The 24,556-nt window shown below is 46.4% G+C and overlaps 1 protein-coding gene across 2 annotated transcripts in view; it reads left to right on the top strand.

Annotated features, from left to right (window-relative positions):
* The window catches only part of SPMIP7 (sperm microtubule inner protein 7), a 154,927-nt gene that overhangs the window by 62,906 nt on the left and 67,465 nt on the right, over window positions 1-24,556 (top strand). The window contains exon 3 of one of the 2 annotated variants that reach the window (XM_063922636.1): window positions 191-258. In XM_063922636.1, coding sequence (XP_063778706.1) covers window positions 191-258 — 68 coding nt within the window. Of the gene's footprint in view, window positions 1-187; window positions 259-24,556 lie in introns of both variants that reach the window. The other variant, XM_063922635.1, reaches the window with a different exon arrangement.

The raw sequence follows: 24,556 nt of genomic DNA, 5'->3' as shown, positions 1-24,556 counted from the left end.
CCAAGTCCAGCTAAAATCTGTAGACCTATGGTTACTCTATTAGCGAAAGGTGGCCATGATGCACATTTATGTACTGTGTACGGTATCTGTTACTGTTTGTCTCTTCACCTTGAATGATGTATTCTGTGAAATATTAACAATTCTTGTTTGTTTGTTTGTTTGTTTGTTTGTTTGTTTTGTTTATCAGCAGTCAAATGATGCTGCGTGTTCCAGAGATGACATTGTCAGAAAATTCATGTATACATCATCTACACAGAGGTAAAGTAATATATTTGGACAAGATATATTTTGATACCATTGTGCTTTGCACTTTGGCATTCTTTTATTGATACAGTTGTAGTATACATGTGACAAGCCGAAGATCACTGTTGGACCAGTGCCGTAACTAGGCATTTTAGCGCTGTGTGCAAGAAACGGCATTGGCGCCCCCCACCCCTTATGTAAAATACAAGCAGTGCAAAAAAAATTAGGGGTGTGGCTTCATGGGGAAGGGGTGTGGCCACAAAATAATACCAATTCATACTACGGTGCATAGTAGTCTCCATTATTCAAATTATGCCGCACAGTAGCACCACTATACCAGGTAGTGCCCCTTTTACACATTACATCAGCCAGTCCCCCTTTTTACACATTACGTCAGACAGCGTCCCACTTTTTACACATTACGGCAGACAGCGTCCCCCTTTTTACACATTACTGCAGACAGCGTCCCCCTTTTTACACATTATGGCAGACAGCGTCCCCGTTTTTATACATTACGGCAGACAGCGTCCTCCTTTTTATTCACTGCGGCAGACAGCGTCCCCCTTTTTACACATTATGGCAGACAGTGTCCCCTTCTTACACATTACGGCAGACAGCACCCCCTTTTTTACACATTACGGTAGACAGCGTCCCCCTTTTTACACTGTTGGACCAGTGCCGTAACTAGGCATTTTAGCGCTGTGTGCAAGAAACTGCATTGGCGCCCCCCACCCCTTATGTAAAATACGGGCAGTGCAAAAAAACTAGGGGTGTGGCTTCATTGGGAAGGGGTGTGGCCATAAAATAATACTAATTCATACTACGGTGCACAGTAGTCTCCATTATTCAAATTACGCCGCAGAGTAGCGCCACTATACCAGGTAGAGCCCCTTTTACACATTACGGCAGACATCGTCCCCTTTTTACACATTACGGCAGACAGCGTCCCCTTTTTACACATTACGGCAGACAGCGCCCCTGGCGCACACGTAGTTAGGGCTCTCTGTTGGACTATCCATCGTATCAGTACTTAAAACCCTGCAATAAAAATGTCCCAAAGTTAGTAAAATTAACTGAAATAAATGGCATGTTTGTCTTCAGTTTTGCTGCTTACATAATTTGCCAATTAGGAAAGATCACTCCTGGAGCAGATGGGGCCTGTTTGTGTAGTCGGCATATTACCACACACACAGGTTGGTAGCTGTCATCTGCCAACTGAGTGTACCAAAATGATAGACATTGATCCAATTGATTACTATTGGATTACTGTTTTTGTTTTTTATATTTGGCTGCTTATGCAGGAGGGCACTGACTGGATCCAACTAAGACTTCTCCTCAAATCATAAAATAACACCTGCTCAATATTGTGTAGCTCCTTTATATGCCATCAAAATACAATAGCTCTGCCCAGTCGAGACATAAACTCCACAAGACCTTTTGAAAAATCTTGTGGTATATGGCACAAACATGTTAGCAGCAGATTCTTTAAGTCCGGGGGTGGAGGAGGTTAGGGTTAGGCTGCAGGGTGAGGGTTAGGGTTAGGCTGCAGGAGGGGGACGTTAGACTTAAGCTGAGGGAGGGGGAGGTTAGGGTTAGGCTGCAGGAGGGGAGGGGTAGGGGTAAGGTAAAAATACCGTGATGTGTCGGGATTCTGGGCCTCGGGATCCCGACTACCGGTATTTCGTACCCAACCCCTTAGCATACCAATTTTCAGAAGGTTTATTTAGTAATAGAGTAGTGATAAAAAAATTACCCAAGTTACATTTTCCCTGTAGTGTTTTTCTAATGCAATTTTAAAAAAATCTACCATTAATAGTACAAAATAAGCAAAGCTTAAATATACTGTAAATTACAGTTGTACAGACAGTCATCATTCTAAAGAAAGTATTCTAAAAACTAAAACATATTCCATTCCTCTCTGTCATATGCTGTATTTAGGAGCCTATTTATCAATCATTATTGTGGGTTAACCCCCATAACACCCAGTTTCAGGGGGGTACTAGCAAATAATAAGTATACCCCAAGTGTATCTACAGGGGACCTGTTTTTGACTGCAAAAGCAGCCCCTACTGCTTTCTTGATGAATTTTCCAAGCTAAAAATGGTGTTAGTCATTGTAGTTTATCGGCTACACTTTGCAAAAAGTACTGGGAGAGCGATTCGAATGATCCCTCCCAGGCAGTTGAGGAACTTGTGAGCGGTGGGCCCATGTGCAAAAATATAATTTGGGCCCCCTTCCTCCACCCCCACCCAAGTTCACAATATGCCACACAGCAGTGGGTGACAGGGAGAGATAACTCATTGATGGTCTGGGCAGCAGTAGGCCCTTTAGTCCTCACGGGCCCTGGTGCAATGCACCTGCTGCACCAATGGTAGTTCCGCCTCTGCTCCCAGGTACTCCCAGGCCAGTAAGCCGCACGTGCATAGTAGCACAGAGGCCCACAATAGTTGAAAGAAAAGTGATTGATAATGCAATCACTTTACACATCGCAGGGATGATCTTCTGTTGGAGCCTCTGTTGCTGCAGGTGAACTATAATACATCCCAGTTGTAGACAGTTTCTTATTGCTGTGAATAACAGTAATAAGAAATTATAATTATTTGGCCAAAAAAAAAAATATTTAGTTTGTTTAGTCCTATAATGTTTTTGCCCTTTCTTATATTATATTGCATATTAGTTAGTGGTGTGGAATGTCCTGTGAGCTAAGGATTCCTTTACAATAATAGAATGTGATTATGAAAGACAGCATACTGTGTATAGTGTATCTTATAAGTAGGTAAGACTTACAATTTCAGCATAAAACCCGCTGGCAAATGCTTTTTTTTAACACTTTCAAGGGACAATACAATATGCTAATTTTGCAGGGACATCTGGATGATGCATACCTGAAACTCTACTCATCACTGTCCGCCATCGGGTTAGAAATAAAATAAATAGCACTCCTCCATTTATGACTGGTGTGCAGTATATAGTAGTGCTCTTGTGTGGGGTGTGTGGCTAATAAACATGTGTCCCCCCTTACCTACAGATAACTTTCACAATGTTGAATAGAACTGAGCCCTTCCTGGTAGCCCTGGGCTGTGTGTTCCAGGGTAATAGTAATAAATGTTCTGTCCCTTTCTAAAAACAGTAAACATTTTTTGCCTTATAATATAATTAATACTCCCATTCCAAAAATCTAATAAATTATTGCCAAAAAATGTATTCAAATTGTGCATTCTTATAGTAAAATGAATGAAAAGCAATTGTCATACTGCTAAAATAAAGAAAATGGCACCAGAAAATAGAAAAATGAATTTCCTACATAAATACTAATAATAATAATAATAATAGTAATAATAATAATAATCATACTTACCTGTTCCCTCATTCTTGGCTTGTATTCAGTATAGTTAATAGACAGATAATGAATGAGTAGCTACGTCTTATGTTTAAGATACTGTAAGTCACAGCCAATCAGGAGCTTGGGAGGTCATTCGTGTGCCCCCCTGCTAGACGACCAAACCAGATGCTGAATAGCACAGGTCTATTACAGAAGGGCAGCAACCTTGTAGGATTTTATTTATTTCTCTAACGTCCTAGTGGATGCTGGGGACTCCGTATGGACCATGGGGAATAGACGGGCTCCGCAGGAGACAGGGCACTTTAAGAAAGAATTTGGATACTGGTGTGCTCTGGCTCCTCCCTCTATGTCCCTCCTCCAGACCTCAGTTAGAATCTGTGCCCAGACGAGCTGGGTGCTGTTTAGTGAGCTCTCCTGAGCTTGCTATAAGAAAATATTTTGTTAGGATTTTTTTATTTTCAGAGAGATCTGCTGGCAACAGACTCTCTGCAGCGTGGGACTGAGGGGAGAGAAGCAGCCCTACTCACTGAAGATACTGTAGGTCCTGCTTCTTAGGCTACTGGACACCATTAGCTCCAGAGGGATCGTACACAGGATCTCACCCTTTGTCGTCCGATCCCGGAGCCGCGCCGCCGTCCCCATCGCAGAGCCGAAAGACAGAAGCTGGTGACAGAAGCAAGAAGACTTCAAAAGCGGCGGCAGAAGACTCCAGTCTTCAAACTGAGGTAGAACACAGCACTGCAGCTGTGCGCCATTGTTCCCACATTAAACCCACACACTCCGGTCACTGTAGGGTGCAGGGCGCAGGGGGGGGCGCCCTGGGCAGCAATTAGGAACCTCTTGGCAAAAAGTAGCATATATACAGTTGGGCATTGTATATATGCATGAGCCCCCGCCATTATTTTACACACAAACGCGGGACAGAAGACCGCCGCTGAGGGGGCGGGGCTTCTTCCTCAGCACTCACCAGCGCCATTTTCTCTCCACAGCTCCGCTGAGAGGAAGCTCCCCAGGCTCTCCCCTGCAGAAACACGGTAGAAAGAGGGTAAAAAGAGAGGGGGGGGCACATAAATTAGGCGCAAAAAGCTTTATATACAGCAGCTACTGGGTTAACACTAAGTTACTGTGTGATTCCTGGGTCATATAGCGCTGGGGTGTGTGCTGGCATACTCTCTCTCTGTCTCTCCAAAGGGCCTTGTGGGGGAACTGTCTTCAAAAAGAGCATCCCCTGTATGTGTGTGGTGTCTCGGTACGCTTGTGTCGACATGTTTGACGAGGAAGGCTATGTGGAAGCAGAGCGGGAGCAAATTAATGTGGGGTCGCCGCCAACGGCACCGACACCTGATTGGATGGATATGTGGAAGGTTTTAAATGATAATGTTAATTCCTTGAATAAAAGGTTGGATAAAGTTGAAACCTTACGATGCCCATGCCTGATCCTATGTCGCCGAGGCCGTCAGGGTCTCAGAAGTCTGACTCCAGTGTCGGCTATGATGATGCAAAGTTACAGCGTAAATTGGCTAAAGCTATACGTTATATGATTATAGCAATGAAGCAGGTGTTGCACATCACAGAGGAAACCCCAGTCCCTGACAAGAGGGTTCATATGTATGGGGAAAAAAGGCAGGAGGTGACCTTTCCCCCTTCACATGAGCTAAATGAGTTATGTGAAAAGGCTTGGGAATCTCCAGATAAGAAACTGCAGATTTCCAAACGGATGCTTATGGCGTATCCTTTCCCGCCAACAGACAGGTTGCGTTGGGAATCCTCCCCTAGGGTGGATAAAGCTCTAACACGCTTATCCAAGAGGGTAGCCCTGCTGTCACAGGATACGGCCACCCTAAAAGATGCTGCGGATAGAAAGCAAGAGGGTACCCTGAAGAACATTTATACACATTCAGGTACCTTGCTAAGGCCGGCAATTGCATCGGCCTGAGTGTGTAGTGCTGTAGCAGCATGGACGGATACCTTATCTGAGGAACTGGATACCTTAGACAAGGATACTATATTAATGACCCTGGGGCATATAAAAGACGCTGTCCTATATATGAGAGATGCTCAAAGAGACATTAGCCTACTGGGCTCTAGAATAAATGCAATGTCGATTTCTGCCAGAAGGGTCCTGTGGACTCGGCAATGGACAGGCGATGCCGACTCAAAAAGGCACATGGAGGTTTTACCTTACAAGGGTGAGGAATTGTTTGGGGAGGGTCTCTCGGACCTGGTCTCCACAGCTACTGCTGGAAAGTCAAATTTTTTGCCATATGTTCCCTCACAACCTAAGAAAGCACCGTATTACCAAATGCAGTCCTTTCGTTCACAAAAAGGCAAGAAAGTCCGAGGCGCGTCCTTTCTTGCCAGAGGCAAGGGTAGAGGAAAGAAGCTGCACAACACAGCTAGTTCCCAGGAACAGAAGTCCTCCCCGGCTTCTACTAAATCCACCACATGACGCTGGGGCTCCACAGGCGCTGCTAGGCCCGGTGGGGGCGCGTCTCTGAAATTTCAGCCACAAGTGGGTTCACTCCCAGGTGGATCCCTGGGTAATAGAGATTGTGTCTCAGGGATACAAGCTGGAATTCGAGGAGATGCCCCCTCACCAATACCTCAAATCGGCCCTGCCAGCTTCCCCCTTAGAGAGGGAAATTGTGTTAGCTGCAATTCACAAATTGTATCTTCAGCAGGTGGTGGTCAAGGTTCCCCTCCTTCAACAAGGAAAGGGTTATTATTCGACCATGTTTGTGGTTCCGAAACCGGACGGTTCGGTCAGACCCATATTGAATTTAAAATCCCTGAACATATACCTGAAAAGGTTCAAGTTCAAGATGGAATCGCTCAGAGCGGTCATCGCAAGCCTGGAAGGGAGGGATTTTATGGTGTCTCTGGACATAAAGGATGCATACCTTCATGTCCCCATTTATCCACCTCATCAGGCGTACCTCAGATTTGTGGTACAGGATTGTCATTACCAATTCCAGACGTTGCCGTTTGGTCTCTCCACGCCACCGAGAATTTTTACCAAGGTAATGGCGGAAATGATGGTGCTCCTACGAAAGCAGGGGGTCACAATTATCCCATACTTGGACGATCTCATAAAGGTGAGGTCCAGAGAGCAGTTGCTGATCAGCGTAGCACGCTCTCGGGAAGTGTTACAACAGCACGGCTGGATTCTAAATATTCCAAAGTCGCAGTTGATTCCCCCAGGGCCAGGGTGTCTCTCCTGTGGTGGCTGCAGAGTGCTCACCTTCTCGAGGGCCGCAGATTCGGCATTCAGGACTGCGTCCTGGTGACCACGGATGCAAGCCTCCGAGGGTGGGGGGCAGTCACACAGGGAAGAAATTTCCAAGGTCTGTGGTCAAGTCAGGAGACTTGCCTTCACATCAGTATCCTGGAACTAAGGGCCATATACAATGCCCTAAGTCAAGCAGAGACCCTGCTTCGCGACCAATCGGTGCTGATTCAGTCAGACAACATCACCGCAGTGGCTCATGTAAACCGCCAAGGCAGCACAAAGAGCAGGGTGGCGATGGCGGAAGCCACCAAAATTCTTCGCTGGGCGGAGAATCACTGTCACGATCCGGTCTCTCACCTTTGCGGGTTCTGGGGTTCATCCGTTGCCAGTGCGGTTGCTCGCGGTGCTGTGCGCCCGTGTGGGGACACGGCGTGATCAATGGCACAGGTAATGCAGAGTCTGGGAACTGTGAGTGCGGGGACCAGATGGCCTAAGGCACTGCGGTGTGTCTGCTGTATAGGAGGTGGCCATGTTGGAGACCAAATAGCTAATACAGAGCACTTGTGAAAACACCTGTGGGCAGGTGTAAGCCAATCCCGTGCTTGTGCTGCCTTTAAGTAGGCTGGGATTATGTTACTCTGGGCCAGTGCTTTGTTGTATCAAAGCTGTGCTCTAGCTCTGAGCTCTCTCCGTGCATTCCTGTGTGATTCCCGTGGTCCAGATATCGCCTCCGTTCCCAGAGGTCCGTCTGCAGCCTTCACTGCTGAAAGATCCACCGGCTCTCCGCTGTGCTGTCAGTTAATTGCACTCCTATTGGAAATAGTTGGATTCCCAGTGTCCTGCATGAGGTTACCTTGTCAGTCTGCCTATCATTCAAAGTCTGGAGGATTCTGTTTCTCTCAGCTGTTCGTTTGTTCAACTCTGCATTTAACCCATTCATCACCTTGTCTTCTACTACAGTTTCACAGTGATCTCCGGAACCCGCAAGTAACCCAATTCAGTACTTTTTATTTGCTATGTTGTCATTACAAGGATAATTCATCACAGTTTCTCAGTTAACCCTCAAAACTCCATTGCCAATTCTTACAGTTAATTCTCCATGTCTGCATTAACCAGTTAAACACAATCTGCAGTTCAGCATCAAAGCTTGTTTATATTTGCTATGTTGTCATAACAAGGATAATTCTTCACAGTCTCTCAGTTAACTCTCAAAACTCCATTGCAAATCCTTACAGTTATCTCTTCATGTCTGCATTATCCAGTTAATCACATTCTGCAGTTCAGCATCAAAGCTTGTTTATATTTGGACAATCCAACATTTATTCATCAGCTTGTTTTGCATATGTTTCCATGAACATTTCTTTTATTTATTTTTGAGTTTTCTCTTGCATATTATTCCTGCAATACTTCAGTATAATATGATGATTAACAACTTGTCAGTTAACCCTTTACTGAATTGTTATTTTGAATAAATATATGAATCGGAACTTTCTTCGTCCTCCCTGCTTTCTTCATAGCCCAGCACCTACACCTGTGGTTGGTTCCGGGTTAACGGATTCACAAAAACACCCGGACCTGACAATCACGTAAGAGCACTGTCAGCAGTGTTCATTCCGGGAATGGACAACTGGGAAGCAGACTTCCTCAGCAGGCACGACCTCCACCCGGGAGAGTGGGGACTTCATCAAGAAGTCTTCACGCAGATTGCAAGTCGGTGGGAACTGCCACAGGTGGAAACTTTCCATGAACATTTCTTTTATTTATTTTTGAGTTTTCTCTTGCATATTATTCCTGCAATACTTCAGTATAATATGATGATTAACAACTTGTCAGTTAATGTTAGGGTCTCCTGCCCTGTGCTGCCACGTCGTCATGGCAACCGGGAGACAAGTGCTAGCGGAGTAACCTGAGCGCAGCTGATACTCCGGTTCGGGTCTTTTGCTGTGCAGTGGTTATAGGCTCTGTGCATGGCAGGGGATCCGGTGCTGGTTTTTGTGCTCACAGTCTGTGAGGTCTGAGTGGGGCGTGGACAGCACCTGCTTTATAAGGCCTCTTTTCAGGGTAAGCAGATGCTGCTGAATCTTTGTTGGTTAGTCAGTTTCTGAAAGTTAGCCAGTACTGTGTAGCTTTGTATTTGTTTGTTGCTTACTGCAAATAGGCCTGGGGATTTGGTATTACACTCTGCCAATCCAGACCTAGCAGTAAGACTGGAGTCAGTCGTTTAGCTTGCTGGGGTTCTGTTACTACTCTGTGAACTTAGCAAGTTTGCGGCTGTATTCTAAGACTTGCCTGTCTAATCCTGTCTCACTGTGCTAGGTGTCAGGGGTCAGTTTAGTGGCAGTAAACCGAACCTGTGCACTGCAAGTGAGAATTAGGATTGTGGAGAATCTCCTTGTGTCTATCATTCCATCTCTGACCAAGGAGTTTACTGCCACACCCGTTGGTAACCCTTTAGGGTTTTGCTGTTGCCCTTAGCAACAGCATTTCGGGTTTTCTATGTATTAAAACACAACATCTTGCTTTTCACATCTGAGCAGTTCTAATACAAGGGAGATACCCAGTTCCTTAGCCTCTGGGCTTCTCTGTTCACGTTGTGTGTATTTTGTTACCCTACCACCTTCTGTGTACGTTATGTCATATTCCCTAGTCTGTCTGTGAGTCCATTTGTTTTGCATAACAGTTCAAACACCAGTACATTCCTGCAGGCACTGGAGTGCATAACAGTCCTGACACCAGTACTTTCCTGCAGGCACTGGTGTGCATAACATATTCAGCAGCCCAATACTCCTGTTGAAATTTTGTGGGAATATGGAGCATACCCCTCAAAATACGTTGCAACAGGTGGTTGATCAGGTGCAGGTCCTGACTCAAAAATGTAATGATTTGTCCATTAAAATGCACACCTCCCAGGCTGCTGGCGGAGCTCCCGCAGCAGCAGCACCTGCAGGGGTTAAGGAGCCGAAAGTAAATCTCCCGGATCGTTTTTCTGGAGATCGCTCGCAGTTCTTTTGTTTCAAGGAGAGCTGCAAGCTATACTTCCGGCTTAGGCCTCAGTCTTCTGGGTCGGAGATTCAGCGGGTGGGCATAGTGATTTCCTTGCTACAAGGAGACCCACAGGTCTGGGCATATGGGTTGCAGCCTGACTGTCCGTCGCTTAAAAGTGTTGATGCTTTTTTTACGGCACTGGGCATGTTGTATGATGACCCTGACAAGACGGCCTCAGCCGAGGCTCAGATTTCGATCCTTAAGCAAGGGCGAAGGCCAGTTGAGGTTTACTGTACGGAGTTTCGGAGGTTGGCCCATGATACCCAGTGGAATGACCCAGCCCTGAGACACCAGTACCGAAGAGGTCTTTCTAACCAGATAAAGGACCAACTGGTACAACATCCCTTGCCTGATAGCTTGGATCAGCTCATGCAGTTATCCATCCGGGTGGATAGACGGCTGAGAGAGCGTAGGCTTGAAAGGGAGACTGAGATTTCCTTCCTTCCCAAGGGAACCTCAGACTCTGAGGAATTTTCCGAGGAGCCTATGCAGATTGGGGCTACCCGCCTCTCCTCGCGTGAGAAGATGCGGAGGAGACAGCAGGGGTTGTGTTTGTACTGTGGGAATAAAGGTCATGTGGTAGTATCATGCCCAGAAAAGCCGGAAAACTTCAGGGCCTGAGGGTGATGGGAAATATCCTGTCAGGCCAGAAGTCAGAATTTCCCAAGAAGACTTTTATCATTCCGGTGACTTTGAAGATCCTCGGTCAAACTGTCAAGACTGAGGCCTTTGTGGACAGTGGGGCCGACGGGGTTTTTATGGACCGCCAATTCGCCCTGAAACACTCTGTTCCCTTAGTACCCTTGGCATCGGAAATTGAGATTTGTGGGTTAAACGGGGAACCATTATCCCAAGGTAAAATTACCTCTTGCACTAGCCAGATTTCTTTGTTTATTGGAGCCACACACTCTGAAAAATTGTCCTTTTATGTGACTGTCTGTACTTTTGCCCCATTGGTGTTGGGGTTACCCTGGTTAAGGGCCCACAATCCTCAATTTGACTGGGTCTCTGGGGAGATTCTTAGTTGGAGTACTGATTGTTTCAGGAGTTGCTTGAGCCTTCCAGTCAGGTTCTCGCAGCTAAGTTTGCCAGGATTGCCAGGGTGTTATGCAGATTTTGCGGACGTGTTCTCCAAAAAAGTTGCAGAGGTACTACCTCCCCATCGCTCCTATGACTGTGCCATTGATTTGTTGCCAAATGCTAAGCTTCCCAAGAGCAGGTTGTACTCCCTGTCACGTCCTGAGACTCAGGCTATGGCAGAGTACATTCAGGAGAACTTGGCTAAGGGATTTATCAGACCTTCACAGTCTCCAGTTGGGTCGGGGTTCTTCTTCGTGGGTAAAAAGGACGGTTCGTTGCGACCCTGCATCGACTTCAGGGAATTGAACCGTATCACGATTAAAAACTCATACCCACTGCCTCTCATTTCGGTCTTGTTTGACCAGCTTCGTACTGCCACCATTTTTTCTAAGATTGACCTACGCGGTGCGTACAATCTAATCCGAATAAGAGAGGGGGATGAATGGAAGACTGCCTTTAATACCCACTCGGGGCATTATGAATATTTGGTGATGCCTTTTGGGCTCTGTAATGCCCCGGCAGTCTTCCAGGATTTCATGAATGATGTGCTCAGGGAATATTTGGATAGATTCTTAGTTGTATACTTAGATGACATCCTAATCTTCTCCCATTCCCTGGAGGAACATCGGAAGCATGTACGCTTAGTCCTCCAGAAACTCAGAGACCACCGGCTTGGGGCGAAGCTGGAGAAGTGCGAATTTGAAGTTCAGCAAATCGCATTTCTAGGATATATTATCTCCCCAGAAGGTTTCCAAATGGAGGGTTCCAAGGTACAGGCAGTCCTGGATTGGGTGCAGCCCACTAGTTTGAAGGTGCTTCAGCGTTTCCTGGGCTTTGCGAATTTTTATAGACGATTTATCGCTGGATTTTCGTCTATAGTGGCGCCCTTGGTGGCACTCACTAAGAAAGGGGCGGATGTTGCTCACTGGTCTTGTGAGGCTAAAGCGGCTTTTGCCCGTCTCAAAAGGGCATTTGTTTCGGCCAAGGTGCTGCGACACCCAGATCCAGAGCGTCCTTTTGTGGTGGAGGTGGATGCCTCTGAGATGGGTATTGGGGCAGTGCTTTCTCAGATGGGAGTGTCAGATAATCGCCTTCATCCCTGTGCTTACTTTTCCCGTAAATTTTCGCCAGCCGAGATGAATTATGACGTGGGTAACCGGGAATTGTTGGCTATTAAGGATGCACTCGAGGAGTGGAGACACTGGCTTGAGGGGGCTAAGTTTGTGGTCTCAATTCTCACTGACCATAAGAATCTGGCATATTTAGAGTCAGCGAAGCGTCTCAATGCCAGGCAGGCACTATGGGCTTTGTTTTTTGCTCGCTTTAATTTTTTGATAACATATCGCCCTGGGTCAAAAAACATCAAGGCTGATGCGCTCTCGCGGAGTTTTGCTCCAATCCAGGAGACCACCGAGGAGCCGTTGCCCATTGTTTCCCCATCATGTATTAAAGTGGGCATTACCCAGGACCTCTTATCATTAGTCCTTAGAGCACAGGAGCAGGCTCCTCCAGACCTTCCGGTAGGTCTTTTGTTTGTGCCTCCTAGGTTAAGACAGCGAGTGTTCCTGGAATTCCATGCCAAGAAGTCTGCAGGTCACCCGGGTATTGCCAGAACTCGGGAGTTGCTATCTAGGGCGGTGTGGTGGCCCTCGGTGGCTAAGGATGTGGATCAGTGGGTTCGGGCATGTGACATCTGTGCCCGAAATAAGACTCCTAGAGGGGTTCCTGTTGGCCCACTACATCCACTCTCTATCCCATCTAAGCCATGGACCCACATTTCAATGGATTTTGTGGTGGACTTGCCCAAATCCTCGGGGATGACAGCCATCTGGGTTGTCGTTGACAGGTTTTCGAAGATGGCGCACTTCGTTCCACTGGTTGGGCTGCCATCGGCCAGACGCCTGTCTGAATTATTTATGCTGCATGTTGTGCGTCTCCACGGGTTGCCACTTGATGTGGTCTCTGACCGCGGATCCCAGTTTGTGGCCAAATTCTGGAGGGCATTTTGTTCCGATCTCCAGATTTCTGTCAGCTTGTCGTCGGGCTACCATCCGCAGTCTAATGGGCAGACTGAAAGGGTGAACCAGTCCTTGGAGCAGTTCCTCAGGTGTTATGTCTCCAAGTGTCAGACTGACTGGGTTGCTCATCTGTCCATGGCGGAGTTTGCCTATAACAACGCGGCTCACTCTGCTACAGGGATCTCTTCCTTTGTGTGTATGGGCATTATCCTAAGGCCAATTCTTTTGACCCCCTGGACTCCACGCCTGGTGGTTCCTCTGTGGTTTCGGTCCTTAGAGGTATTTGGCGGAAAGTGAAGAAAGCCCTTGTGTCTGTGTCATTAGTGACCAAAAGGGTTTTTGATAAGCGGAAAAGACCCTGCAGCTTCAAATTAGGAGACTTCGTCTGGTTGTCTACCAAGAATTTGAAGTTGAGACAGCCATCTCATAAGTTAGGCCCCCGGTTCATCGGCCCTTATAAGATCACCAGGGTTATCAATCCGGTGGCATTTCAGTTAGATCTGCCCCGTTCTTTGGGTATCAATAAAACATTTCATTGTTCCCTTTTAAAACGGGCGATTAGTAATCCTTCTTCCAGTGGAAGACCTTCCCCTCTTCTGATACGTGGCCAGAGGGAGTTTGTTGTTGAAAGGATTCTTGACTCCAAGGTGGTTCGGGGTCGGCTGTCATTTTTGGTGCACTGGAAGGGGTATGGCCCGGAGGAGCGGTCGTGGGTGCGCAGTTGTGATCTTCATGCCCCCAGACTGATACGCTCTTTCTTCTCGCAGTTCCCCGATAAACCCGGTGGTAGGGGTTCTTTGACCCCTCGTCAGAGGGGGGGTACTGTTAGGGTCTCCTGCCCTGTGCTGCCACGTCGTCATGGCAACCGGGAGACAAGTGCTAGCGGAGTAACCTGAGCGCAGCTGATACTCCGGTTCGGGTCTTTTGCTGTGCAGTGGTTATAGGCTCTGTGCATGGCAGGGGATCCGGTGCTGGTTTTTGTGCTCACAGTCTGTGAGGTCTGAGTGGGGCGTGGACAGCACCTGCTTTATAAGGCCTCTTTTCAGGGTAAGCAGATGCTGCTGAATCTTTGTTGGTTAGTCAGTTTCTGAAAGTTAGCCAGTACTGTGTAGCTTTGTATTTGTTTGTTGCTTACTGCAAATAGGCCTGGGGATTTGGTATTACACTCTGCCAATCCAGACCTAGCAGTAAGACTGGAGTCAGTCGTTTAGCTTGCTGGGGTTCTGTTACTACTCTGTGAACTTAGCAAGTTTGCGGCTGTATTCTAAGACTTGCCTGTCTAATCCTGTCTCACTGTGCTAGGTGTCAGGGGTCAGTTTAGTGGCAGTAAACCGAACCTGTGCACTGCAAGTGAGAATTAGGATTGTGGAGAATCTCCTTGTGTCTATCATTCCATCTCTGACCAAGGAGTTTACTGCCACACCCGTTGGTAACCCTTTAGGGTTTTGCTGTTGCCCTTAGCAACAGCATTTCGGGTTTTCTATGTATTAAAACACAACATCTTGCTTTTCACATCTGAGCAGTTCTAATACAAGGGAGATACCCAGTTCCTTAGCCTCTGGGCTTCTCTGTTCACGTTGTGTGTATTTTGTTACCCTACCACCTTCTGTGTACGTTATGTCATATTCCCTAGTCTGTCTGTGAGTCCATTTGTTTTGCATAACAGTTCAAACACCAGTACATTCCTGCAGGCACTGGAGTGCATAACAGTCCTGACACCAGTACTTTCCTGCAGGCACTGGTGTGCATAACAGTTAACCCTTTACTGAATTGTTATTTTGAATAAATATATGAATCGGAACTTTCTTCGTCCTCCCTGCTTTCTTCATAGCCCAGCACCTACACCTGTGGTTGGTTCCGGGTTAACGGATTCACAAAAACACCCGGACCTGACAGTAAGCACTGGCCACATGGATCCGTCAAGTGACCAATTCGCAGGAGGCGGTGCTACGTCAGATATCCTTTCCCTTCTGGAAAACCAGGAGTCTATACAGACACAAATAGTGCAGTTTATGCAAACTATGGCAGACCGTTTAGAGACTCTTCATACGGCTATTAAAACGTCCCAAGTCCAGATTCTAACCCCGGATGTCCCAGTTACCACTACAGCTTCTCCTGTGACGCTGCCTACGTCCCGCTTGCAGTTACCCTCTCCGAGTAAGTTTGACGGAACTCCAAAACTTTGCAGAGGATTCCTGAATCAATGCGAGATCCAGTTTGAACTGATGTCTGCCAGTTTCCCATCAGCTCGTTCTAAGGTTGCATATATTATTGCCCTCCTCTCCGGTCAGGCTCTGGAGTGGGCATCACCATTATGGGAGAGAGGTGATCCTATCCTCTCTAATTACAAAGAGTTCGTATCTTCCTTCCGGAGAATCTTTGACGAACCAGGCAGGACCACCTCAGCATCCTTGGAGATTCTCCGTCTACGTCAAGGTTTACGTCCTGTCAGTCAATATATTATTCAGTTTCGCACGTTGTCTTCAGAGTTAAACTGGAATGAGGAGGCCCTGATCGCCGCGTTTTGGAATGGACTTTCAGAAAGAATCAAGGATGATTTAACTATCCGGGATGTGCCAATTAAACTGGATGAATTGATTTCTCTCTGTAACAAACTTGACCTACGCTACAGGGAGCGATGTTTAGAGAAATCCAGGGCAGAGCGATCCAGTCCACGTGATCATCCTAGACCTCGACAAGATTCTTCATCACAGTCTCTAGTAATGACTGAAGAACCTATGCAGATTGGGCGCTCTCGCCTCACAGAGGAGGAACGACTTCGTCGTCGACAGGGTAACCTCTGCATGTACTGTGGGTCCTCCGAACATTTAGTTAAATTCTGCAAACTCCGACCGGGAAACTCTAGCCTCCTAGCTTATTCAAGAGAGGTTAAGCTAGGAGTTACTTTAGAATCACGTTCTGGGAAAGAGCCGACCTTGTCTATTCAATTAGAAGTTCCAAGTTCTACAGTGAAAGTTTCAGCTCTCCTAGATTCCGGGGCAGCCGAGAACTTCATCTCCTCAGCCTTTGTCATACGGTCTAAAGTTCAAACCATGCCTCTGGAAGCAGCAGTTGCCGTTACAGCAGTGGATGGAAGTCGAATTCCAGATGGTATAATTACTCATCGAACCGTATGTCTCAAGATGAAAGTTGGTGAGCTCCATTCCGAATACCTCTCCTTCTACGTGATTCCCAAAGCCTCTCAAGATGTGATACTTGGTTTACCTTGGCTGCAGAAACATAATCCTCAACTTAATTGGCAAACCATGGAAGTCCTTTCATGGGGTAAATCTTGTACCAAGGAATGTGTAGCTACAATTGTACCTCTTCGGTCAATTAGCCTTTCCGATCTACCTCCGGTGTATCAATCCCTTGCGGATGTTTCCAGTAAGCAAGCAGCAGACTCTCTACCTCCTCATCGTGAATGGGACTGCCCAGTCGTCCTGGTTCCGGGCAAGACCCCTCCTAGGGGACAAATTCATCCGCTATCCATCCCAGAGACGCGAGCTTTCCGGGATTGGTCCACTCCTACAACTCTCAAGGGGATTCAGCGATTTCTTGGCTTTGCTAATTTCTATAGGAGATTCATTAAGAATTATTCTACGTTAGCTGCTCCTATCACAGCCCTAACTCGCAAGGGAGCAAATCCTACGAACTGGTCTTCTGAAGCAATCAAAGCCTTCTCTGATTTAAAGCAAGCCTTTGTGTCAGCCCCCATTCTTCGACAGCCTGATTTGAATCGTCCCTTTCTACTAGAGGTGCATGCATCTACAGAAGCAGTAGGAGCTGTGTTGTCACAAGTCTTTGAAGATAAAAAGGCCCATCCCTGCGGATATTTCTCCCGTAAGTTCCTCCCGGCAGAACGTAATTATGCAATCGGTGAGCAAGAGTTACTTGCCATCAAGTTGGCATTTGAGGAGTGGAGATACCTTCTAGAAGGAGCTCAACATCGCATTACAGTTTATACTGATCATAAGAATCTTCTGTATCTGCAGTCAGCTCAGTGTTTGAATCCACGACAAGCTCGATGGGCGCTTTTCTTCTCACGATTTGATTTCAAACTCATCTATCGTCCAGGGTCTCAGAACAAAAAGGCAGATGCCCTTTCCCGGTCCTTTGCTTCTTCTGAATTAAATGATGCTACCACGAATCAAGCCATTGTGAATCCTACGTCCTTTTTAATGATTCGAACCTCTCCAGTTCCTCCGCCTGGCAAGACCTTTGTCGCCACAAGTCTCCGAAAACGGCTGCTTACCTGGGCTCACTCCTCTTCCTTCATGGGTCATCCTGGGGTTCTAAAGACTCTCAAATTTATTCAACAGTCTTATTGGTGGCCACGTCTCAAAGCCGATGTCCAAGAGTTTATAGCAGCATGTCTAAATGTGCCCAACATAAGAGTCCAAGAAGTTCTCCACCAGGGTTTCATCCATTGCCAGCCCTAGAGGTTCCAGCAGCAGATCAAGAGCTTCAACGTCTATCTAGCATCTGAAGTTGTGTACGTAAGTCCTTGGTCAAAACTTTCGCTCGTTATAAATCTTTTGTAGATAGAAAACGTAAAACTGTACCGAATTACAAAGTGGGAGACCAAGTTTGGATTTCTACACGCAATCTCAAGTTCAAAGTTCCTTCTAAGAAATTTGCTCCCAAGTTCATTGGTCCATTTCCCATTGTAAAGGTACTCAACCCTGTGTCATACAAAGTCAAGTTGCCACCGTCTTTGAGAATTCCTAACGCCTTTCATACATCTTTACTGAAGCCTTTGATTCTCAATAAGTTCCGTACTACCCAGTCCAAATCTCCTAAAGTTCACTCTTTGCAGAATGAGGAATTTGAAGTTAAAGAGATTGTGGACTTACGTTTCCGATATGGACGTTTACAGTTTCTGGTCGACTGGAAGGGTTACGGTCCGGAGGAGAGATCCTGGGTTTTCTCTGAAGATGTTCAAGCTCCAAGTCTGGTACAGAAATACTTCTCCAAAAATCCTGACAAGGTTCAAAGGTGTTCGGAGACCACCCGTAGAAGAGGGGGTACTGTCACGAACCGGTCTCTCACCATTGCGGGTTCTGGGGTTCATCCGTTGCCAGTGCGGTTGCTCGCGGTGCTGTGCGCCCGTGTAGGGACACGGCGTGATCAATGGCACAGGTAATGCAGAGTCTGGGAACTGTGAGTGCGGGGACCAGATGGCCTAAGGCACTGCGGTGTGTCTGCTGTATAGGAGGTGGCCATGTTGGAGACCAAATAGCTAATACAGAGCACTTGTGAAAACACCTGTGGGCAGGTGTAAGCCAATCCCGTGCTTGTGCTGCCTTTAAGTAGGCTGGGATTATGTTACTCTGGGCCAGTACTTTGTTGTATCAAAGCTGTGCTCTAGCTCTGAGCTCTCTCCGTGCATTCCTGTGTGATTCCCGTGGTCCAGATATCGCCTCCATTCCCAGAGGTCCGTCTGCAGCCTTCACTGCTGAAAGATCCACCGGCTCTCCGCTGTGCTGTCAGTTAATTGCACTCCTATTGGAAATAGTTGGATTCCCAGTGTCCTGCATGAGGTTACCTTGTCAGTCTGCCTATCATTCAAAGTCTGGAGGATTCTGTTTCTCTCAGCTGTTCGTTTGTTCAACTCTGCATTTAACCCATTCATCACCTTGTCTTCTACTACAGTTTCACAGTGATCTCCGGAACCCGCAAGTAACCCAATTCAGTACTTTTTATTTGCTATGTTGTCATTACAAGGATAATTCATCACAGTTTCTCAGTTAACCCTCAAAACTCCATTGCCAATTCTTACAGTTAATTCTCCATGTCTGCATTAACCAGTTAAACACAATCTGCAGTTCAGCATCAAAGCTTGTTTATATTTGCTATGTTGTCATAACAAGGATAATTCTTCACAGTCTCTCAGTTAACTCTCAAAACTCCATTGCAAATCCTTACAGTTATCTCTTCATGTCTGCATTATCCAGTTAATAACATTCTGCAGTTCAGCATCAAAGCTTGTTTATATTTGGACAATCCAACATTTATTCATCAGCTTGTTTTGCATATGTTTCCATGAACATTTCTTTTATTTATTTTTGAGTTTTCTCTTGCATATTATTCCTGCAATACTTCAGTATAATATGATGATTAACAACTTGTCAGTTAACCCTTTACTGAATTGTTATTTTGAATAAATATATGAATCGGAACTTTCTTCGTCCTCCCTGCTTTCTTCATAGCCCAGCACCTACACCTGTGGTTGGTTCCGGGTTAACGGATTCACAAAAACACCCGGACCTGACAATCACGTAAGAGCACTGTCAGCAGTGTTCATTCCGGGAATGGACAACTGGGAAGCAGACTTCCTCAGCAGGCACGACCTCCACCCGGGAGAGTGGGGACTTCATCAAGAAGTCTTCACGCAGATTGCAAGTCGGTGGGAACTGCCACAGGTGGACATGATGGCATCCCGCCTCAACAAAAAGCTACAGAGGTATTGCGCCAGGTCAAGAGACCCTCTGGCGATAGCTGTAGACGCACTAGTGACACCGTGGGTGTTCCAGTCGGTTTATGTATTTCCTCCTCTTCCTCTCATACCCAAGGTGCTGAGAATCATAAGAAAAAGAGGAGTGAGAACAATACTCATTGTTCCGGATTCGCCAAGAAGGACTTGGTATCCAGATCTGCAAGAAATGCTCACAGAGGACCCATGGCCTCTGCCTCTAAGACAGGACTTGTTGCAACAGGGGCCCTATCTGTTCCAAGACTTACCACGGCTGCGTTTGACGGCATGGCGGTTGAACGCCGGATCCTAGCAGAAAAAGGCATTCCGGATGAGGTTATTCCTACGCTGATAAAGGCTAGGAAGGACGTGACGGCTAAACATTATCACCGTATATGGCGAAAATATGTGGCTTGGTGTGAGGCCAGGAATGCCCCTACGGAGGAATTCCAGCTGGGCCGTTTCCTTCACTTCCTACAGTCGGGAGTGACTTTGGGCCTGAAATTGGGTTCCATTAAGGTCCAGATTTCGGCCCTATCCATTTTCTTTCAAAAGGAACTGGCTTCTCTTCCTGAAGTTCAGATGTTTGTAAAGGGAGTGCTGCATATTCAGCTCCCCCTTTTGTGCCTCCAGTGGCACCTTGGGATCTTAACGTGGTGTTGAGTTTCCTGAAGTCACACTGGTTTGAGCCACTCAAGACCGTGGAGTTAAAATTTCTCACGTGGAAGGTGGTCATGCTATTAGCCTTGGCTTCAGCTAGGCGTGTGTCAGAATTAGCGGCTTTGTCACATAAAAGCCCCTATCTGGTTTTCCATATGGACAGGGCAGAATTGCGGACCCGTCCACAATTTCTGCCAAAAGTGGTGTCATCTTTTCATATGAACCAACCTATTGTGGTGCCTGTGGCTACTCGTGACTTGGAGGATTCCGAGTTACTAGATGTGGTCAGGGCTTTGAAGGTTTATGTAGCCAGAACGGCTAGAGTCAGGAAAACTGAGTCGCTGTTTATCCTGTATGCATCCAACAAGCTGGGTGCTCCTGCTTCAAAGCAAACTATTGCTCGCTGGATCTGTTACACGATTCAGCAGGCTCATTCTGCGGCTGGATTGCCGCTTCCAAAATCAGTAAAAGCCCACTCCACAAGGAAGGTGGGCTCTTCTTGGGCGGCTGCCCGAGGGGTCTCGGCATTACAGCTTTGCCGAGCAGCTACTTGGTCAGGTTCGAACACTTTTGCAAAGTTTTACAAGTTTGATACCCTGGCTGAGGAGGACCTTGTGTTTGCTCATTCGGTGCTGCAGAGTCATCCGCACTCTCCCGCCCGTTTGGGAGCTTTGGTATAATCCCCATGGTCCTTACGGTCCCCAGCATCCACTAGGACGTTAGAGAAAATAAGATTTTACTTACCGGTAAATCTATTTCTCGTAGTCTGTAGTGGATGCTGGGCGCCCGTCCCAAGTGCGGACTTCTTCTGCAATGCTTGTATATAGTTATTGCTTAAATAAGGGTTATGTTGTGGTTGCATCAGGGTTGATCTGATGCTCCGTTGTTGTTCACACTGTTAACTGGGTAAGTTTATCACAAGTTATACGGTGTGATTGGTGTGACTGGTATGAGTCTTGCCCTGGATTCCACAATCCTTTCCTTGTACTGTCAGCTCTTCCGGGCACAGTTTCTCTAACTGAGGTCTGGAGGAGGGACATAGAGGGAGGAGCCAGAGCACACCAGTATCCAAATTCTTTCTTAAAGTGCCCTGTCTCCTGCGGAGCCCGTCTATTCCCCATGGTCCTTACGGAGTCCCCAGCATCCACTACGGACTACGAGAAATAGATTTACCGGTAAGTAAAATCTTATTTTTTTTATTTTTATATTTTTAATAAAATGAAGAAAAAAAACACAATTGCAGCTATCTCACTGACCAGAATCACCTCCAGGCAGGGCCTTAACTACGTGTGTTGCCAGGTGTGCCTGGCACAGAGCACAGTCGCCCTGAGGGCACAACTGTCCACATCCCCGTTCCAGCGGCATTGTAATGAGTCAAACTGACTCATTACAAGCCGCCGGAGCGAGGAGAGGAGCAGCTCCGGAGGCAGGGGAGAAGGAGGAGGAGGGAGGGGGACTCGGGAGCCGCAGCAGCGCACTGTAATTGATGTAGGCGCTGCTGCAGCTGTCCCTCCTCATAGGCTGGCCTTCCCTCCTCCCCTGCCGTAATGTGTAAAAAGGGGTACTCTGCCTGCCGTAATGTGTAAAAAGGGGACTCTACCTGCCGTAATGTGTAAAAAGGGGCTTTACCTGGTGTAGTGGCGCTACTGTGCGGCAAATTTGAATAATGGAGACTACTGTGCACCGTAATATGAATTGGTATTTTATGGCCACACCCCTTCCCCATGAAGCCACGGCCCTATATTTGTAACGCCTACGGCGCACACTGCCCCTATTTTACACAAGGGGGAGCGCCGATGCCATTTCTTGCACACAGCGCTGAAATGTCTAGTTACGGCACTGCCTCCAGGGGCATATATAATAGGGTAAAAGGGTCCAAGTTTGCGGGAGGTGCGGGATGCCGGTCAATCTCTGACTTTTTTTTAAAGCGGCAGTCATTTACAAGGCAAAACTGAATGGGACGCGCTTGGCCGGGAGTGGGGTTTTGTGTTCACACGGATCCTGTTCTGCGGGATCCCGCAGAACAGGACCCGGCCAGTGACACACGGGATTTCAGTATCACACAGTGCGGCACAGCCGCACTGTGTGAACACATACATTCAAATGTATGTGTTCACCTTGAAATCCCGTCGTCTTGCCAATTCGGCTCAACCCGATCTGGCGGCGGCGGGACTGTCGCCCATGTGCAGTCTCCTTGCGGCCAAACGGGTGGCTGTAGCCTAATGTGCTAATTTATACACAGGTATTTAAATAAGTTAAGGATCTCTGTAGTTGTTATACAGCCTCTTAAACATATATAACTTTAAAATATTCAATATAGAATTATGCAGTTACTGTAGACCTGTTGTGCCAGTTTGCAATTATACAGCACAGCATAAAGACTACGGACCTTATTCAGTAAGGATTGCAATTTCTGATAAGTAGCAGTTTCTTCGTTCAAATAGTTGATGCCCAGAAATTGAGAAAAAACGCCCATTGCAAAAATTGTGAATGTGCTCGCCACAGGTTCTATTCCCACTCTATGGCTGTCGTGGACACCCACGAGTGGGAATAGTCCCTGTTACTTGGCATGCCGACTGTCGGGATTGTTAGGGGCCGGGATCCCGGCGTCGGTATTGTGACCGCCGGTCACACAAGTACATCCCGTAAAATGACTAGATGGGTATGTGACTTTTCTTTATTATACAATAAAGAGTGTTAACATCACGCAAGCCTGTATTTTGCAGATATCAGGAGCATCTGTCATCTCTAAACTTTGCACAAAACTTTGTCCTCAATTTCACCTTGAGGTTCAGATGTTGGTTAGGGAAAACATGCATCAATTGTATAAACACATTTAGTGTAATATTTAGCCAGGAAAAGCTCAGTGATGAAGAACTTTCAGAAACCAATTTCACAGGTGATTAACAAAATGATTATCTTCCTCATGAAATTCTATGAAGAAAAAATGACTATTTCATTGGTAACCCATACAAAAACATATTTATTTAAGTAATGTCTGTTTGAATTATCAGATAATTGATCGGTAAGCTGCAGAATTTTACTCCATATAAAAGTTTCACAGTTCTTCATTCTGCAGTAGACTATACAATAACTGTGAAATGACTTCTTCTAACAATATCTTTTATAAATTCTTTTCAGACTTTTTTTATTCTAAAAACACAAACTGACATTCTATGTAAGAATAAAGCTGGATAGGAAAAGCTCCTTAGGGAGAGTGGCCATGGGAGAATATTTTGTCAACAGGCACATCCAGGGCAAGGTCTCTCTGCATCCTAGGCAAAGCTTCAGTCTAGCGCCCCCTAACCTGCAAAGCGACCACCACCTCCCGTGAATTGCATCATTATACATATACAGAGAAAAGGGACAACACTTTTAAAGTGATAAAGTATATTGTAAATAAAGTCACAACATTTTGTGACTATGTTCACAATATACTTTCACTTTAAAAGTCTTTGAGTGCCGTCAATTCTTTATATACTGTAATATGCTGTATATGGGGTCTAGTGGGGATATTTAATTGGGGTTGGGTACAGGATGCCGCTGTCAGAATACAGACAGCAGCATCCGGACCACCATAATACCGACATTTTGAATGAAATTAATTAACCTTACCCCCCTTACCCTAACCCTCCCTCCCCACAGCCCTAACCCTTCCAGGCATACTAACATTCAGGATGCCGGCTGTCGGGATTCCAGTGTCGGTATTCTGATAGGTATAGGGATTTCGGCGTCTGCTGGACTACATCCCTATAATTGTATGTATAGACATACATATATTTGTATGCTTCTTATTTTGTTCCATTTCCCCATCTGTAAGTTCATTACTAACCCGCATAAAGAGACATGCTTCAGTTTCTTGCTAGATGAATTCAGTGATGCGGTGCCCTCCAGTGGCCGGCGCCCCTAGGCAGCCGCCTAAAGCTGCCTAATGGTAGAGCCGGCCCTGGGCACATCTACAACCCCAGGGATTGCTCTGTAACTAAGATGAAGTGTTTTGACAGTGGTGCTATATGTGGATATTACTAATGAGAAAATTAATTTAACCCCTTCACAGCCGTTGGTTTTCTCACTCCAGTCCAGCATTTCCACTTTTACACTCATCATATTCCAACATCAATATCACTAAGAGCGGAATGTACTAAAGCTGTGGACTATGGGCCTAATTCAGACCTGATCGCAGCAGCAAATTTGTTAGCAAATGGGCAATACTATGTGCACTGCAGGGGGGCAGATATTACATGTGCAAAGAGAGTTAGATTTTGGGTGTGGTGTGTTCAAACTGAAATCTTAATTGCAGTGTAAAAATAAAGCAGCCATATTTACCCTGCACGGAAACAATATAACCCACCCAAATCTAACTCTCTCTGCACATGTTACATCTGCCCCCCCTGGGAGGGATTTATTTATTATTTATTTATTAACAGTTTCTTTCGCTTTACAAGTGGACACAATTAGAAGAC

The sequence above is a fragment of the Pseudophryne corroboree genome, chromosome 5 (genome assembly GCF_028390025.1).
Source record: "Pseudophryne corroboree isolate aPseCor3 chromosome 5, aPseCor3.hap2, whole genome shotgun sequence".
Taxonomy (NCBI): Eukaryota; Metazoa; Chordata; class Amphibia; order Anura; family Myobatrachidae; genus Pseudophryne; species Pseudophryne corroboree.
The sequence above is the reverse complement of the archived record's forward strand: the minus strand, read 5'-3'. Positions and strand labels throughout refer to the sequence as shown.